This window comes from Cydia fagiglandana, chromosome 26 (genome assembly GCF_963556715.1).
Source record: "Cydia fagiglandana chromosome 26, ilCydFagi1.1, whole genome shotgun sequence".
Taxonomy (NCBI): domain Eukaryota; kingdom Metazoa; phylum Arthropoda; class Insecta; order Lepidoptera; family Tortricidae; genus Cydia; species Cydia fagiglandana.
In genome coordinates this window covers 10,803,651-10,823,734 of record NC_085957.1, presented here as the reverse complement: position 1 = coordinate 10,823,734, position 20,084 = coordinate 10,803,651, and the positions used below count along the sequence as shown (strand labels likewise).

Sequence of the window (20,084 nt, the reverse complement as noted above, 5' to 3'; positions counted from 1 at the left end):
CGCCAAACTTCTATGAAATTATTATGTACATATGAATAACACTTGCACTGGTCTGATTCTACTTTGTAGAACTTGGAATCCCTTTACAGATTGGCATCGTGAAAGTTTGGTGAAAAGGGTACGCTTGCCGATGACAGCCACTTTTGATAAGACGGACAGACAGACAAAAGGATTCTAATTCGAAAGCTTGATACAACTGATATCCGGAGCTGACAGCAGTTAGAAAATAGTTATTTCATTTCTCATGCTCTGAAAGAGGGTCATTGTTGTTCTAAAAGGTGTGCAGAAAATGATACGTTTCTGCACTAGAGCATTTTAGGTTCCAAGTACGATTTTATAAAAAAAAATTTCGATAAGAAATTGAAATTTGTGTATAAATGGATTTGTTATACAATTTCCATTGATATTTGACTCCCCATTCCATAAATAACGATACTTTTGCCTAAATTGTTAATTGAACGTTTCCTCAAAAAATACTATAAAATTTAATACTTAGTCCCTCGCGCCAAAAATCTGACGAATGCTGCCCCCTATAGTAACATCATAAACAAGTCTGCAAAAAATCAGAACTACCGGATTTGACGCAAAAGAGCCAGGTTACAAAATTCGACTTTACTGGATTATTGGGAGTTAACACTTAACCTTTTCGACGCCATGTTAAACACAAAAGCAGTCACTTCGGACGCCAAGTCACCGAATTTTTAAAACTGAAATTGAACTTTATGCATATGCACGTAGGTCTATGTTGCTCTGTGGTCTGTGACCGTTTAATCCGTCTTTGGCGTTGGACCTGCGGTGCGGATATATCGGTCATTGGCGTCCAAAAGGTTAACACCTCATTACGCTCAGGATTCTGTTTTAGAATCCTTCACTTGAATTTTGTTAAATGCAAAATTGCCAAGAATGTGACGTCACACCAGGGAGGGCTTTGCCAAATATGACGAGGCGGGGGGTATTGTACAAACAAGTTGGAGCGGTCAAGGCGCTCACAAATATGTGACCACGCCTCTATTGTCAAGGCGTTAGCGTGTTCAGATATTTATGAGCACCTCGGCCGCTCCGATATATGCGATTAAGTGATAAAATAAAAAATAAATAAATAAAATAACTTTATTTAGCTAAATTATAGCTCACAACTGCTTACAAGTAATGAATGATACAAGGTGAATTTAACATTGTAAATAACTTGTACACTTAAGTTTTTAAGGTAAATGCAATGAAAACATTGAGTAAGCGTCATCTGATCCCCGTACTAGTAAAAACTGTATCACGGTGGAACAGGATTCCCAGGAGTGATGATTGTACATTATCTTTCATAAATCAATATACATATGTATATATATTAGAGATGCACCGGATAGTGACCTTTTATCCGGCCGGATACTGGATAGTAACATTGCTTGATTTCGGAGTAAACAAATTGGATTTAAGAAACAGACACGGTCATAATCGTACTCGTTTATTATTTTTAAAACAATTTAATAATTCCACTGACTTGCACGCGTACTCATTTCGAACCTAGAAATGAGTCCACGCGAACGTTTACTAGGAAACAGGTCAAACCTGCAGAATGCGCACCTGAAAAACCGAAATGTAGGTATAGTTCCGCTGGCCGAATATTCGGCGGCCGGATACCGGATATTCGGCCTGACCATCAGCCGAATATCCGGTATCCGGCCAAACAAGTATCCGTTGCATCTCTATATACATATTATGATATAAATCACCACACCTTATAAAATAAAACAAAGTCCCCCGCCGCGTCTATCTGTGTATTTGTATGTTCGCGATAAACTCAAAAACTACTGAACGGATTTTCATGCGGTTTTCACCTATCAATAGAGTGATTCTTGAGGAACATTTGTGTGTAATTTGTTAACCCATGCAAATCCGGGGCACATCGCTAATCAATATATAAATAAATATTAAAGGACATTTTTACACAAATTGACTAAGCCCCATGGTAAGCTCAAGAAGGCTTGTGTTGTGGGTACTCAGACGATATATGTAATATATAAATACTTAAATACATAGAAAACAATCATGACTCAGGAACAAATATCTGTATCATCATACAAATATATGCCCTTACCAGGATTCGAACCCAGGACCCGATCGGCTTCATAGGCAGGGTCACTACCCACTAGGCCGGACCGGTCGGCCAAATATATGATGTAAATTTTGATATTTGCGTAGGAAATTAAAAAAAAACTTTATTTAAATAAAATAGTTTATTCCATAATAAATACAGCAACCATAGCACAGTCAGAATTGACTCAAATATAAATCTTATCACTAATGGACAAAAATAAGTGATTTTAATAAGACTAGTTAAAAACAACTTATATGTGACGTTCCACGGGTAAAGGTACCTTATGGCGGTTGGCGCTTACGCTATTATTAACGTCGCTCCAATATTATTGCGGCGCTATGCGACGTAACTGCCAGCCGCCATAAGGTACCTTTTGCCGCCGAACGTCACATATAACGTATTTTTTCATCACAAGGTACAGATGAAGGGCATAATTATTTTCCATCGTATTTTCACGGAAACGTTCGAACGTGTCTTGATATTTCAGTCAGTGTCGGTACAAAAAGTACTCAGGTTGACTGAAGTAGCATGACAAATACGAACGTTTCCGAGAAAATACGATGGAAAACAATCATGTACTGTAGTTCGTTTTTGTAGCATTAGAAAAAGACTCCGATCTTGACGTGTCTTTTAATTGAAAAACGCTTTTTAAAAATCAGTAACTATTACTTATGAAAACAAAAGTATGTAAATAATCGTATATGATTCATAATTGTTACATAATTGCCGTGACTTATTTTTCAAAGGTGTTTTTCAATAAAAAATCATGTCAAAACTGTTTACCATTTTTTTCTAATGCTAAAAAACGGAATATACATCTGTATAGGATATTTTCCTATATAAAATACATAGCAGTCATGTAATAAGTAGTAAGAATTATCTTATAATAAATGCAAATTTTAGTAGTTAAATACATGTAACAATTAAGTATAATGATAATTGTCGTTAAATTGAACAATTATACTCTAACCCCCTTATTCATAAACGTTTACTAAAGTTGACAAGCCGATAATAATCGTTTGTCCCTTTCCATCATACCAATACGTCGGAAGGGGACAAACGATTATTATCGGCTTGTTAACTTTAGTAAACGTTTATGAATAAGGGGGTATATCTTTAGGTATTTAAATAAAAGTAAACAATTTGTAAATTTTCGGGTAGTTATAACATTTATTGGTTAACCAACCAAATACAAAATCACCTGGATCTGCCACTGAACGACCTGACTTTAACCTACATTATTTGATCGTGTAATATTTTAATCTACCCTTAACTGGCTTAAGAAGCCATTTGAGGGTAGATTTTATTTACTTTTATTTAAATACCTAAAGATACCGAGTATAGTTATCATAATACGTTCAGTTTCTTTACGTAACTACGTAGTTTATGTGACTGCTACGTGGTTTATGAAACGAACGAAGCGAGTTTCATAACAGGATCATAGTATATAATTACCTGTGATCACATAAAATTGATATTTTATTAATTTCATTCTAGTCGTGCCCTAAAGCGGCGAACTTATTAGCAACAGCGATATCTTCCACCCCACTGCTGTCGCTGTCATCCGCGTCTGTCTGTGTGTCCGTCTCGTCCGAGCTCTCGCTTGTCGCGGGCTGCGGCTGCGCCGATTCCGATGTGAGCGCTTGGACCCATTTCACGTATTTCAGCTCGTCGGCTGTCTCGAACAATTCTGGAGAACAAATAGGTAAATAAATTAATATATTAAGGGTCACAAGAACCCACCGCCTAAAAGCCGCTCTCATACAATCGAACTTACGCCACAGAATAAGTAATAGTACTACCGTACATAAAGGACTTCCTACAAAACCGAAGTTTCACAGCGATTCAGGGTCGAATCATGATATTCCTTTCTAATGTAGTGCAGTATCCCTTTCGGCTAGTTAGGGTTGTCAAAAATCAAGTGATTATCTTATCTGTGGTCATGCACGCAAAGGAACGTCAAGTTGTGCCAACCCTAATAATTGCTCGGAGCAATGCTGAGCCGAATGGAGCCGAGTTTGCCCGAAAGGAGGACGAGAGTCTCCCCACTGGTATACAGTATGTCTCTGACTACGGGGCTTTAAATCCAGGTCTTGATTTTACTCGCTAAACTGAGCTACTTTTACTATAGGACCAACCCTAAAATTTTTTGGCTTTTCCTTAGAGAATAGCCTCCTAAGGCCCACCCATACAAATGAAAAATACAAAAATTGCCACAGAAATTTGAACCTACAATGTAGGCAATAGAGTTGATTTTGCGTTGTTTAAAAACTGAACGAAACAGACCAAAAGCAACTCTGTTCCGATCGAATATGGTTTAAATTCCATTGAACTGAATAAGTACTATAGGTAGGATCTTGGGCCTTAGGAGGATATAACCAAACGGAGTGGTCATTAACAGGCGTTCCCCTCTGTCGAAAATAGGCGGCCAATGGTCAACCACATGTCAACCATATGTATGGACTGACGTTTATCTGACATGACGTACCTATACATTTGATGTGCCCCTCCCCCGCAAAAAACGGCAGACTATTTTGTGCCGAAAATAATAGACATGGCGTCTCCGAAGGGCTTTTCCATAGAAAACGTCGACATCTGATCAGCCAAAAATGTATGAAAAAGTAAAAAAAAACTTCGGGATTTCGGGGTTGGTGCCATAATAAAAGTAGTTCAGTTTAGCGAGTAGAATCGAGCCCTCAATTTAAAGCCGTATGGTCAAAAACACCCCGTAGATAGGGAAATAGTGTATTGTGTACCTTTATTACCAAGGGGGAGGCCTATGTAAGGCGGAGGCCTATGTAAGGGGGAGGCCTGTGTAAGGGGGGGGGGGGCTGTGTAAGGGGGAGGACTATGTAAGGGGGAGGCCTGTGTAAGGGGGAGGCCATCAGTGGAAGTCTTATGGCTGAGATGATGATGTACCTTTATTAGCCGTGTAGCCGGGCGGGCGCAGCCACAGGCAGATCTTGCCGTCGAGCGCCATGCGCAGGAGGCTGTTCGCTGCTCGATACGTGTCCAGTCTGAAAACAATACGTCACTACTGCTTTTAAGGGAATAAAATTAAACTGCTTTAAAGGGAGGCCGTGCCGTACAGCTGTGATCGTGGCCCACAAAAATGGACTCGCCGGAAGACCAGCGCCGACTCTCGGGTCAGCATTAGAGATGCCCCAAATAGTGACCGAATATTCGGCATGAAATGCGAACATTTTCAGTCACAATTATTATGAAAACTGTTCGCCAACAAATCACAACATATATTTTTATGTTGAACAGAATCAATTAATGTAGTTAGTCAATCAAATCAGACCCATGATAAAAATAAAATATTCTGTAATCGACAAATGCTCAAAAACGTACCATGGTATTTAACTAACTTGCCAAGAATACATTATATACCTAGTTTTTGGTTATTTTTTGTTTAATTTTTCTTTTTAGGTGGGTGCAACAGGTATTCGGTATTCGGCCGAATAGCATAATGCTGACTAGGGATGCCACGAATATTCGGCAACTATTCGGTATTCGGCCTATTCGGCCACTTTGCCGAATATTCGGTATTCGGCCGAATAGTAGGCAACATTCGGCCGAATACCGAATATTCGGCAAAGTGGCCGAATAGGCCGAATACCGAATAGTTGCCGAATATTCGTGGCATCCCTAGTCAGCATTATGCTAAGGCGAGCCCATTTCGTGGTAAACAATTTGTACCTATCTAAGTTTGTATGTCTAACCTTATCATGTTACTTTTGTATGTTAAACTAGTTTATCATGAGAAATAAATGATTTATGAAAATCATAACGTTAATAACATTAAAACGGCCGCCTTCTTGTATTTCTTAAATTTTGTCCTCTGTTCAATAATGAAAATTGATGTACGGGGATCTGGAAGGACTTTTAACACAAATCCAAAGTAAAAATTATAAAAAAACGGCAGTCATTTCGGATTCTCGCGAGCACCCGAGCTGCAAACATCGCTATTGTTAGGAGCTCGGTACTACATACAGGGCTAGCGTGTTTTATTTGAAATATTTGTAATTTTTGGGCAGCGTGTGACAACCCTACTATGTTCTTATGCGATGTCGGCATTTACGCAAATATCTAAGGCGTCGGTCCACTGAATATGTCTATGTCTATGTCTGTTACTTTTTAAACGCTAAGGACATACCTGGCAGCTTTAGCGGTGAGATAACCTTTTTTCTTCGCCCACCCGTCGCAGATGTCTCTCGGAGACCATGTGTCGTCGTTCTCTGGGTGGTCTATACGGAGCAGCGATGGGAGGTCTAGCCTTTCGCCTAGATATCTGGGGACAATCGTAAAATACAACACATTGAAAATTATTTCGGTGAATATTGGCATTAAGCCCGCATTTAATAAGAGGGTAATTCGCCAGTAACTGGCCACTTTTAGCAGGGGTGCGAAACTCCTGACTTCGGCCAAACTCGGCTCCGTTCGGCTCAGCATTGCTCCGAGCAGTTATTAGGGTTGGCACCACTTGACTTCCTTTTGCGTGCGCGACCACAGATGAGATAATCACTTGAATTTTGACAACCCTAAATGGCCGAAAGGGATAGTGCCATATGTTAGAAAGGATAGCAAGATTCGACCCTGAACCGCTGTCAAACTTCGGTTCTGTAGGAAGTTTCCTTTCTGTACGGTAGTACTATTATTTATTCTGTGCTTTTAGTAACTGGCCGCCCTAAACCTAAAATGAATTGTATTCACCTATAAATATAATTCATTTTAGTATAAGGTGGCCATGTTATTGAAAGCTGGCCAGTTATTGAAAACTTACACTAAAATGAATTCTGTATACAGGTGAATAGAATTCATTTTTATAGTTCGTTTTTTTTTGCATTAGAAAGAACTTGCAAGAAGGTAAGCGATCTTGACATGTCTTTTAATTGAAAAACGCTTTTTAAAAATCAAAAACTATTACTTATGAAAGCAGAAAAATATAAATGATCGTATTAGATTCATAATTGTTACATATTAGCTGTAACTTATTTTCAAAATGGGGTTTTCAATTAAAAGACACATCAAGATTGTTTACCTTATATCTAATGCTAAAAAAAACGAACTATAGTTTAAAGCGGCCAAATACTAAAAGTGGCCAGTAACTGGCGAATAACCTTAAGTATTTCATTTGTGCAATAAGAAATAAATAAATAAATATTTTTACGTTCGCAGCAAGATTGTAATAATATTCACCCATAAGAAGCTAATCAAGGGGATCCAAACGAAGGGAAGCCCTTCACAATCCTCCATCGACGAACAGCTGCCAGATTACTAACCTGATGGTGGTGTAGGGTTCCCGCAGCTGCGCGATGCGATACACGCCCATAAGAATCTAATCAAGGAGATTTGAATGAAGGGAAGGCCTTCACAACCGCCCACCGACGAACAGCTGCCAGATTACTAACCTGATAGTGGTGTAGGGTTCCCGCAGCTGCGCGATGGGATACGCGCCCATAAGTATCTGAACGGGCCGCGGCACCAACGATGGGAAGACCAGACCGGGACAGTCGCACAAGCGGACCTGAAACACACGGGATTTTAGAAATTAATTAAAAAAAACCGGCCAAGCGCGAGTCGGACTCGCGTTTCTAGGGTTCCGTACATAAGTCCGACTCACGCTTGACTACACATTTGTAATAGGTTTTCCTGTCATCTATAGGTAAAGAACTGTTTTGTGTATTTTTTTCAAAGTTTTAGACCCAGTAGTTTCGGAGATAGAAGGGGGGGGATGGTCATTTTTTGGGGGAATGACCATATGAAATACATGACCGCCTATATCAAGGATTTGGCTACGTTTTGGGCTATAGCACAGAATAAATAATAGTACTAGGTACAGAAGACTCACTCTCTAACAAAACGCGTCTGTTACGATCAGCACAGATAAGGCCGCTAGGTGGCGACAGCGCCACGCGCGGCTTATGGCTTTCCCCAAAATTGGTGTGGAACGGATGTACTTTTAGCTATCTGTAGCAAAGCGACGAAATCGCAGAGTGAGCCACGCCTGGCGATAGTTACCTGTGGTGTAAGAAATATGGTCTGGAAATGCTTCGTATGTCCCGGTGTCTTCGACACGGAGACCACCTTACGGCCTATGACCGCCTTTATCAAGGATTTGCCATTTAGAGCAATTATTTCATGCAACCAATGATGCCAAAAATGCGGGGGTGCGCGGGACGAGGTGAGCGAAATCCGTGATTAGTCCGTTCAAAGACACGGACGTCACACAAAGACACTTTCGACTCGAACATGGAGTAAAATTACCGTATGCGTGGCAGAGGGGGTAACGCGACTGCTCAGTCTGGAGGATGTTTTGTCTGTGGCATCTAGTTACCTGTGGTGTCAGGAATATGGTCTGGAAATGCTTCGTGTGACCCGGGGTCTTCGACACGGAGACCACTTTACGGCCCATTATGGCGTTCATGAGCGAGGATTTGCCCACGTTCGGCTGCCCCACGCAGCCGATGGTTAGGACGCCGCTTTTGTACTTCTCGTGTTTGTAGTATGAGGTGTCTGCTTCTTGGAGGATTGTTTCGCCTGTGGACAATGAGTGGTAGAATAAATTAATATAATAACAAATTCAATTTTTATTTTTCACTATAGGAACAAATTCAATTTCTATTTTTCACTATATGAGACAGACATAATAAGAATGCATCACCGATTTCGGCCTGGTCGTTGTAGAGCCATGACGCACATGTGTCGTTATTGGCATCAAACTCGTGACGCACACGTGTCGTGATCAGCGTTACAGTCACCAACGTATGTCGTCGTCGGCCTGGTCGTCGTAATCGAACTCCACATTAGTCTACCCCCTTATCTTGTAGACCCATGATGCACATGTGTCGTTATTGGCATCAAACTTCTGACGCACACGTGACATAATCTGCATTAGATTCACCGAGTTCGGCCTGATCGTCGTAATCGAACTCTACCCCCTTATATTGTAGCTCCATGACGCACCTGTGTCGTTATTGGCATCAAACTCGTGACGCATTCGTGTCGTGATTGGCATTTAGCCCTATACACTCACCGACTTCAGCCTGGTCGTCATAATCGAACTCCACATCAGTCTCCTCCCGTATCTTCTTCTCCCAAGAGCTGAGGTCCACATCGGAGCCGACCAGCTCCTTGCACGCCTCCAGGAGTTTGGAGGCGCCTTCAGCGCACATGCGTTGGCGGCCGCGCCTACGACGCACTTGGAGGCCTGAACACAAATTGTAAAATAAATTTAAGTGACTCTTTGGCCAGAGAATAAGCCTGGCCATTCAAAAAGGAATGGGGAGCATTTTTTACCTATAAGTTAATTTAAGATATGTAAAAATTTTAGTTTTAATTTTAATGTTGTATTTATTATCATTTTATTTGTTATTGGTAAATAAACTCTTAATTAGTGACTCTTTGATAAATCTTGATGGGAAACAACAGAGACCAACCAAGTACAAAAACAAAGAGGTCCCTTTTAGGGATAAGTTCGCCTTGTACATAACATTTTTATTTTTGTTTTGTTATTGTCCGTTTCAGTGAACGCATATGTTTAGTATGGAAACCGCCTTTAGGAACATTACCGTTCAAATTCTCGGGCCAAATTAGCACACATACAAAATTACGCCTACATTTAAATAAGACGACGCGTTTACAGAGCCTGTAATCAAAGCTGGTAAACAAAATAATAGTCATCTTTATTACACTAATGGTACATAGCTAAGTGTAGATGAAATGCATATAATGTCAATAACTACCAATCAGCGACATTAATCCGCTAATAACCTTCTTGCTGTACGTACTGGCCGCTGAGAGTTTGCGGTTCATATTTGATTAGAATATGACTTGGACAGGGATAGGTTTATGCCATACATTGAAGAACCAGTCAAATAATTCACGTATAATAATTTAATGCAGATTAAAAGATAACTAGTTAAAATGTTGTTATGAGATGATAGACTAACTCAACATAAGTAAATATATAATTGTTGTATAAATGTATTCCGCTATAATAAGTATTTTGTATATTTTATTATAAATTTGTATGGCAGTGCGAAGTCACGTTCAGGTATAGTCTGTCCGTTTTTCTAAGATCAAGTACGCCATTGTAAATGTATGGTAAACTTGATCTTAGAATTCGGACTGGCTATACAGCCTGCAAAATTTACATGGGTACACGAATCGGGTCAAAAATGGCTTGAGAGAGAACCGACATATATGTGACGGTAGAGGGTGGATTCGAATGATCAACATTTTCAGATAATGTGTGTATTTGTTAAATTAATTCAGTGGAAGTGTATCTACATATAGGAGACCGGGTATGATTATCTCACGAGTTATATCTCATGAATAGAACATATTCTAGATATCTTTCCAGGCATCCACTTAATTTCATGTCTCTCTAATTGGACAGCTTTTTTCCATAGTTCTCTGCGAATAGCATCTTGTGGGAATCTGAATGGAAAGTAATGTAAAATGATAATATCAAATTTGATTATGAATTTGAAAGAATGAGGTAGTTTTTTTACAGCTCCGTCTCATGAAATAAAAAAGGAAAATACAAATCTGTAAGAAAGAATTCATTACCTACTACATTTATAATTATATAGAAAATACCTAAACCAAGCACAAGTTAATAAAATAGTCTACTTCATTTGGCATAACACCATCCCTATTATCCTTGCAATTTAAAAAGTCGTATGTTGTTATGAAAGTCGTATGCAGTTGTTACGTTTTAGCTTAGCACGGTAGTATTGAAAACAAATCGTCATGTTTATTCCAAATTTTACTGAAGTTATCTGTTTACTACAAGTGAAAAGTGATTCCACTATCCTTGGTATGAACTAAAATAACTTCTGCACCACTTCACGACACATGAAGACATTTTTAATTACAAAAAAACGTTGTTTTTATAAATCAATTTAGCCATCCGTCACTGACTGTCATCTCGGACGAACTGAAGTTGCGAATCGAATAGTTTGTAAGCACCGCCTACAATCGAATAGTTTACGTTGGGTCATAACTGAGCGGACAGAATACTTCCATGTATATCAGTTCGCTGGTCCGTTTTATGATAACCTGTTTATGTGCAAAAAAGTGACATATACACTAGAGATGCAACGGATAGTTGTTTGGCCGGATATCCGGTATCCGGCCCCCGAATATTCGGCCAGCGGAACTATACCTACATTTCGGTTTTCCAGGTGCGGATTCTGCAGGTTTGACCTGTTTCCTAGTGAACGTTCGCGCCGCGGACACATCTCTAGGTTCGAAATGAGTGCGCGTGCAAGTCAGTGGAATGATTGAATTGTTTAAAAATAATAAACAGGTACAGTCACCTGCAATAATATGTTACTCTTCAAAGGCCGCAAAAATATGTGACACCCTCTTAAAAGACTCTACAAATAAGATCGTGTCAGATATTTTTGCGGCCTTCGTTGTGTAATATATTATTGCAGGTGACTGTACGAATATGACCGTGTCTGTTTCTTAAATCCAATGTGTTTACTCCGAAATCAAGCAATGTTACTATCCGGTATCCGGCCGGATAGTAAAATAATTTTATTTATTTATTTATTTATTTAGAAATTTAATTCAGGCAACAAGGCCCATATTACAAATACCTTACAGACTAACATACATAATGTATTTTATAAATAATGGCCGAATAGGCCGAATACCGGATGGTAACCGGATATACGGTGCACAGCGAAATGCTATACATGGAAGTATTCTGTCCGCTCAATTATGACCCAACGCAAACTACCCCGCGATAGGCGGTAAATGGCTAAATTGATTTATAAAAACAACGTTTTTTTGTAATTAAAAATATATTCATGTGTCGTGAAGTGGTGCAGAAGTTATTTTAGTTCATACCAAGGACAGTGGAATCACTTTTCACTTGTAGTAAACAGATAACTTCAGTAGAATTTGGAAAAAACATGACGATTTGTTTTCAATACTACCGTGCTAAGCTAAAACGTAACAACTGCATACGACTTTCATAACAACATACGACTTTTTAAATTGCGAGGATAATAGGGATGGTGTTATGCTAAATGAAGTAGACTATTTTATTAACTTGTGTTTGGTTTAGGTATTTTCTATATAATTATAAATGTAGTAATAAATTCCTTCTTACAGATTTGTATTTTCCTTTTTTATTTCATGAGATGGAGCTATAAAAAAACTACCTAGTTATTTCAAATTAATAATCAAATTTGGTATTGTAATTTTACATTACTTTCCATTCAGATTCCCACAAGATGCTATTCGCAGAGAACTATGGAAAAAAGCTGTCCAATTAGAGAGACATGAAATTGAGTGGATGCCTGGCAAGATATCTAGAATATGTTCTATTCATGAGATATAACCCGTGAGATAATCATACCCGGTCTCCTATATGTAGATACATTTTTCCTATCATGCTTTCACTGAATTAATTTAACAAATACACACATTATCTGAAAATGTTGATCATTTGAATCCACCCTCTACTGTCACATTTATGTAAGTAGGTTCTCTCTCAAGCCATTTCCGTCAGTAGAAAAGAGCGGCAAACATATTAACTCACATTATAGACGGGTCTAACGCGAATTATATTCAATTACCTTGATTTACCGACGTAAATCAGTTTCGTTTCGTATAATGTGAGTTAATATGTGTTCAAAACGCGAAAGTTTAAAATATTATAAGAGCGGCAAATTTAGAAAATTTAAGCGCGCGAACGGCTGTGGTCCTATACAAAATTTTAATTTTGCACCTTTTTCTACTGACAAACTTGCTTGACCGGCTATATACATATAAAATATTCTGAACTGAAAGTGGGGATTTATTGTGACTCCGCCTGTTCAAATATTTTTGACCCGATTCGTGTACCCATGTAAATTTTGCAGACTATCCAGTCCAGTCCAGTCTATGCCAGTCCTATTTCTAAGATCAAGTTCGCCATACATTTACTATGGCGTACTTGATCTTAGAAAAACGGACAGACTATACCTGAACGTGACTTCGCACTGCCATGCCGATTGATAATAAAATATACAAAATACTTATTATAGCGGAATACATTTATACAACAATGATATATTTACTTATGTTGAGTTAGTCTGTCATGTCATAACAACATTTTAACTAGTCATCTTTTAATCTGCGTTAAATTATTATACGTGAATTATTTGACTGGTTCTTCACTGTATGGCATAAACCTATCCCTGTCCAAGTCATATTCTAATCAAATATGAACCGTGAACTCTCAGCGGCCAGTACGTACAGCAAGAAGGTTATTAGCGGATTAATGTCGCTGATTGGTAGTTATTGACATTATATGCATTTCATCTACACTTAGCTATGTACCATTAGTGTAATAAAGATGACTATTATTTCGTTTACCAGCTTTGATTACAGGCTCTGTAAACGCGTCGTCTTATTTGAATGTAGGCGTAATTGTGTATGTGTGCTAATTTGGCCCGAGAATTTGAACGGTAATGTTCCTTAAGGCGGTATCCTTAGTTATATATGATCGCAGACGGTGCATCTCTAAAACATACATACTCGTACATGAACCTAGCCTCCCACCTAGCGGTTCTTGACAGTGAATGTCAATGAATGTGAATAAATGAGTGTGTGAATGTGTGTGTGTGTGTGTGTGTGTGTGTGTGTGTGTGTGTGTGTGTGAGAATGTGTGTGTGTGTGTGTGTGTGTGTGTGTGTGTGTGTGAGTGTGTCAACTTACCCGCCTTGTCACTAGTGGCCCCATTCAAATTGTACCCCGGACACGAAGTGAAGTACACAACCCGGAGTCCGGGGCACGTCTCAGTGAGGTACTTCCTCCAGGCGACCACCGCGGCCGCCGGCACTAAGTCCACCTTGTTGAGCACCAGGATCATGTCCTTCTGCTGGGCCATCACGTGCTGGTAGAGGGAGGGGGGGGAACATCATGCCCTGGGGGGGGGGGGGAAATATGAATGAATGAATTTATTACAGACAACATTAGGTACACATAATATCTCCTCTTCTTCCTCGCGTTATCCCGGCATTTTGCCACGGCTCACATAGGAGCCTGGGGTCCGCTTGACAACCAATCCCATGATTTGACGTAGGCACTAGTTTTTACGAAAGCGACTGCCATCTGACCTTCCAACCCAGAGGGGAAACTAGGCCTTATTGGGATTAGTCCGGTTTCCTCACGATGTTTTCCTTCGCCGAAAAGCGACTAGTAAATATCAAATCAGTACAAAGTAAAGTATCAAATGATATTTCGTACATAAGTTCCGAAAAACTCATTGGTACGAGCCGGGGTTTGAACCCGCGACCTCCGGATTGCAAGTCGCACGCTCTTACCGCTAGGCCACCAGCGCTTCACACAATATGTAGTAGATCCACATTATATGTCATTGTTAAATTTAATTCAAATATCATCATCTTATTCTGACGACCGGTCTGGCCTAGTGGGTAGTGACCCTGCCTGCGAAGCCGATGGTCCTGGGTTCGAATCCCAGTAAGGGCATTTATTTGTATGATGATACAGATATTTGTTCCTGAGTCATGGGTGTTTTCTATGTATTTAAGTATTTGTATATTATATATATCGTTGTCTGAGTACCCACAACACAAGCCTTCTTGAGCTTACTGTGGGACTTAGTCAATCTGTGTAAGAATGTCCTAAAATATTTATTTATTATTTATTATTATTTATTTATTCGCGTTATCCCGGCATTTTGCCATGGCCTGGGGTCCGCTTGGCAACTAATCCCGAGACTTGGCGTAGGCACTAGTTTTTACGAAAGCGACTGCCATCTGACCTTCCAACCCAGAGGGTAAACTAGGTTGAGTAACTAACTACTCACCGCGAACCGATGTGCAGAAGTATATCGCACATCTCCAGCACCCTCCAGAGCTGTCTCCAGGTTGAGTAACTAACTAAGTACACTCACCGCGAACCGAACGTCAACTATGAGCAGAAGCACAGGGCGGACACGCCATACATCGAAAATCATTTGCGTTTATATGTGTGCACGGCACGTCTGTACACGCGTCATTGTGTGAGTAAGTGGCTTAGGGCTGACTCGTGCGGCGCGCGGGGAAGGCGAAGCCGAGGTTTGTCAAGGCCGGCCGAAGGACACGACGAGCGGCCCGCTGCGTTGCATATTTTGCATAATTCGACCGAAATACGTAAAAAAACTTGGAGGATATAACCAACGGAGACGCCATGTCTAAAATTTTCGGTACAAAATAGTCTGCCGTTTTTTGCGGGGGAGGGGCACATCAAATGTATGTACGTCATGTCAGATAAACGTCAGTCCATACATATGGGTGACATGAGGTTGACCATTGGCCGCCTATTTTCGACAGAGGGGAACGCCTGTTAATGGCGGCTCCATTGTTAATTACTCCGAGTAAAAAAACAAAATATAGGTTTATGTTTAACAAAATATAGGTTTATGTTTTATTTCGCTCCAATTGTTGAATTGGCTTTGTCAGTTTATAGTCCTGCACGTACTTGGACTTTCAACACGCCATTATTAAATGTACCTTATTGTTGATGCCTATTGATTATTTTATAATATTTTAAGAAATAATTATGTAAATTATTTCTTAAATTCTTAAAATTAAATTAAAAATCAAACGCGAATGTCCCGCGACCAACAAGTTCTTTTTTGTGAAAAGAGTGTTAAACTAAAAATAAAACATTTACGAGAAATATCTGTGTAGAAGGTCTAGTTACCTTAGTTACTTTAAATATTAAATGTTGGCTTAACATTCACAAATTCAACGAACGGGTTTTAATTCATATGATATTATTATTTTTACGCAAAAGTATAGCCTTATTTACTGATACATATTTCGTCTCTTTGGAAAACTATATTATTATTCATTTCTACAATAAGTAGGTATACGTACTACCCGTACATCGCACAATACACCGGCATTTTGAACGTTGCGTCATCGCGCCGCGGCGTCGCTAGCCGAACTGAGCGTACGTCAGGAGTCCGTCAGAACTCAGTCGCGGGGCGAGGTAATCCGAGTCGGGGCGGGGCGGTGCGTGTCCGTTCTGTATGATAATACTATTACTTATTCTGTGGCAGAAGTATATCGCACATCTCCAGCACTCTCCAGAGCTGTCTCCAGGTTGAGTAACTAACTAACTACATTCACAGCTAACTACACTCACCGCGAACCGAACGTCAACTATGAGCAGAAGTATATCGCACATCTCCAGCACTCTCCAGATCTGTCTCCAGGTTGAGTAACTAACTAACTACACTCACAGCTAACTACACTCACCGCGAACCGAACGTCAACTATGAGCAGAAGTATATCGCACATCTCCAGCACTCTCCAGAGCTGTCTCCAGGTTGAGTAACTAACTAACTACACTCACAGCTAACTACACTCACCGCGAACCGAACGTCAACTATGAGCAGAAGTATGTCGCACATCTCCAGCACTCTCCAGAGCTGTCTCCAGGTCTCCAGGTCTCCAGGTTTCGTAACTAACTAACTAGACTCACCGCGAACCGAACGTCAACTATGAGCAGAAGTATATCGCACATCTCCAGCACTCTCCAGAGCTGTCTCCAGGTCTCCAGGTCTCCAGGTTTAGTAACTAACTAACTACACTCACCGCGAACCGAACGTCAACTATGAGCAGAAGTATGTCGCACATCTCCAGCACCCTCCAGAGCTGTCTCCAGGTCTCCAGGTTGAGCTCAAAGTAGGACATCTGCTTCCAGTACTCTGTAGCTTGGAGGCTGTTTATGTACTCCTGGAAGAATGGCGTCAAATTGAAGGGATGTTTACAAAAACAACATAACTGACTACACTACACTGGTTGACACCTGAAACGATTAACAATGTTCTTAAAAAAGTGTCAACCGCTCTAAGCACTTATGTTGTTTGTGTAAACATCCCTTCAATTAAAAAAACTCAGTGAAATGGATTTTATAAAGGGAAACGAGACTTCAGTGCTTAAAAAAACTTTAGTATTTTAAGTCCTGAGTAGTCATTTATTGAATCTTTTTAAACACAAGTGAAGAGAACATATTTATGCTCCTATCTTACAAAATTGAACCACGAGCGTATCGAGTGGTTCGATAAATGGAATCTTGAGCGTTGCAAGGGTTTCAAAGCATGAGGGTTAAACAAAATTTGCCCCCGAGTGAAACACAAGATTTTTCACTACACCAGCGCAAAGCAAATATTAAAAGTAAAATATCAGACGAAACCAATCAAACCAAATCAAATCTAAATTATTAAATATTTATCATCCAAAATCATCCAGCAAACATAAGAAAACCGCCTACTTTGCCTCACATGAGAATAAAATGCAACTTTATCAGTTTTTTGAAGTGCAAAGTAAGCCTTTCCAAGCTGGTGTGGTGAAAAATATTTATGCTCCTACCGTAAAATATTTATGCTCCTACCGTAAAATATTTATGCTCCTACCGTAAAATATTTATGCTCCTACCGTAAAATGTTTATGCCCCTACCGTAAAATATTTATGCTCCTACCGTAAAATATTTATGCTCCTACCGTAAAATGTTTATGCTCCTACCGTAAAATATTTATGCTCCTACCGTAAAATATTTATGCTCCTACCGTAAAATGTTTATGCTCCTACCGTAAAATATTTATGCTCCTACCGCAAAATATTTATACTCCTACCGTAAAATATTTATGCCCATACCGTAAAATATTTATGCTCCTACCGTAAAATATTTATGCTCCTGAGCGTCCAGCTGTGCCGGAGACATGCTGAAGTCCCACGGAGGCCGCTTGGGAAAGGCCAGGTCCTCGGGGAAGAATGCATGGGGTTCCACTTCCAGCTCCGACTCCGGGACGGGGTTCAGGGCTTTCCTAATGCAATAAGACGGCTTGTTAATACATTTGCATGATACTAGGTTCTGCCTGCGATTTCGTCTGTGAGGAATGACGATGATTATTGACAAAAACTGGCCAAATGCGAGTTGGACTCGCTCACGAAGCATTCCGTACCATTACACAAAAAACAGCAAAAAAAAATCAAGTTTCTTGTATGGGAGCCCCACTGAAATATTTGTTTTATTCTGTTTTTAGTATTTGTTGTTATAGCGGCAACAGAAATACATCTGTGAAAATTTCAACTGTCTAGTTATCACCGCTCACGAGATATAGCCTGGTGACAGACAGACGGACAGCGGGTTCTTAGTAATAGGGTCCCGTGTTTGGCTCAGCTGGCTTAAGGAGACATTTGAGAGTAAATTTTGTTTATTTTTATTTAAATACCTAAAGATACCAAGTATAAGATCCAGGGCTCGGAACCGGTATATTTTGAAAACCCCGAAATAGACCAATATTTAGAATTATTTTATGCTCTTTACGTAAGACTGGATCATGTATTTAGGTTACGAATTTGTGTTATCAGATTGTCCAATTAAAAAAGAAATAATAAACCAAAGAACGAAAAAGAACGTAATAATACCGGTATTTTTGTATGGAGCAAATACCGGTTTCCGAGCCCTGATAAGATCCATGATCGATCGATCAACCATAAAATCGATGCCAGCTTATGAGATTATGCGAATGCCGAAAAAGTCAGTACATGCAGATGTGAACCTTTAAATATCCGCATCCATGGATGTGAACCTTTAGATATCCGCATCCAGATGCCAAAAAATCTGCATTCGCAACATCCCTGGACCATACTTACAAAGCATCCTCCTTCTTCATCTTGAGCTCCGCATCACTCTCCCTGAAGAACTTGAGAGCATATCTGTTGCAGTTCCTGCCGCCCCTCGACGGCTGGTAGTTCACCGACATCACATCCTGCCCGGACTCCCCTGATGTGGCTGGAGGAAGAAGTTGCAAAGGGATTCATCGGAACACTTGATAATGTAGCAACAGATCTTATTGCTAAGAAGTGATTAGACCACAGACCAAACATCCTCCAGACCGAGCAGTCGTGCTACCCCCTCTGCCATGCATACAGTAGATTTACTTTTACGTAAGTTTGAGTCGAGTGTCTTTGTGTGACGTCCGTGTCTTTGAACGGACCAATCACGGCACGGGATTTCGCTCACCTCCGCATTTTTGGCATCATCGGTTGCATGAAATAATTGCTCTAAACTCGGTCCAGAGAATTCCTAGTTTATGGATTAGACAATGTTTCATCCAATACAGCTTGTAATTAGACATGATTAGTTCGCATACACGTGCCTCGGCTGCATTGCCTCGAGCGAGGCACTTCTCCACCGACCGAGCTGCTTCGCGAGGCAATTTCCTCGCGAGGCAGCTCGTTCTGTGTGGCACTAATACGCACAAAAGTAGCTAAAGTTCTAAATGGGAATGTTCTTACTGGAGAGCAATAACGTTTTATTCTGTTTCTTAGACTGCAGTTGCTGCTTCTTCGCTTTGCCGCTGAACGGCGTCTTACGCCGCGCCTGTGGCATCTCGAAGCTTCCTCTGAAATTACGCCAAATTACTTCTTCTTAACCTTGAAACAAGCCGGACTGGGCAATGAAACGCCTGTGTGCCCGGTATTAGCGTGTCTGGATGGCTCATTTACAGTTAACACGCGAAAGATAAGTATATAAAGTATAGTTCATTATGTTAATGCGCCGCGTGGGATTTGGCGGTTAAACCAATAGAAGTTGATGTTAAAGACTTTAATATAGGATACAAAAGAAAGAGGCATTCGATTTAAAATAAAATACATATTTAAACTCACTTTTAAGTAATTAATTTGTACAGTTATTAACTCAATACGGCAAATTCTCGAAGTATTCTCGAAGTATGGAATGGGAATGAAACGTCAAAAGTGTGACATGTCATTTTTTTCATAACATTTGTTTGAGCTACATTTAAAAACGCAAATCTTTATTATCAGAAAAGCGTAAATTGCAGGTAAATTGCGAAAAACACTTTAAAGCTGTCAAACTTTTGATTCTTTGGCGGGAATTTAAAAAAGTAGTCGGAAAATTTTCGCTCCAACTTTTAAAATTGTTATTTATTAGTTTAAACTA

General features: G+C 39.9%; 1 protein-coding gene across 1 annotated transcript; it reads right to left on the bottom strand.

The window, feature by feature from the left end:
* Window positions 1-2,218: 2,218 nt before the first annotated feature.
* On the bottom strand, window positions 2,219-19,853 carry LOC134677406 (guanine nucleotide-binding protein-like 1). Its single transcript, XM_063535861.1, is given in 13 exon segments — window positions 2,219-3,782; window positions 5,012-5,109; window positions 6,252-6,386; window positions 7,507-7,622; window positions 8,433-8,635; window positions 9,132-9,305; window positions 13,817-14,012; window positions 14,014-14,025; window positions 16,708-16,848; window positions 17,793-17,940; window positions 18,773-18,911; window positions 19,418-19,524; window positions 19,790-19,853. Coding segments are annotated over 12 exon segments (1,653 nt in total). The 5' UTR covers window positions 19,512-19,524; window positions 19,790-19,853; the 3' UTR covers window positions 2,219-3,585.
* Between the last annotated feature and the right edge of the window lie 231 nt (window positions 19,854-20,084).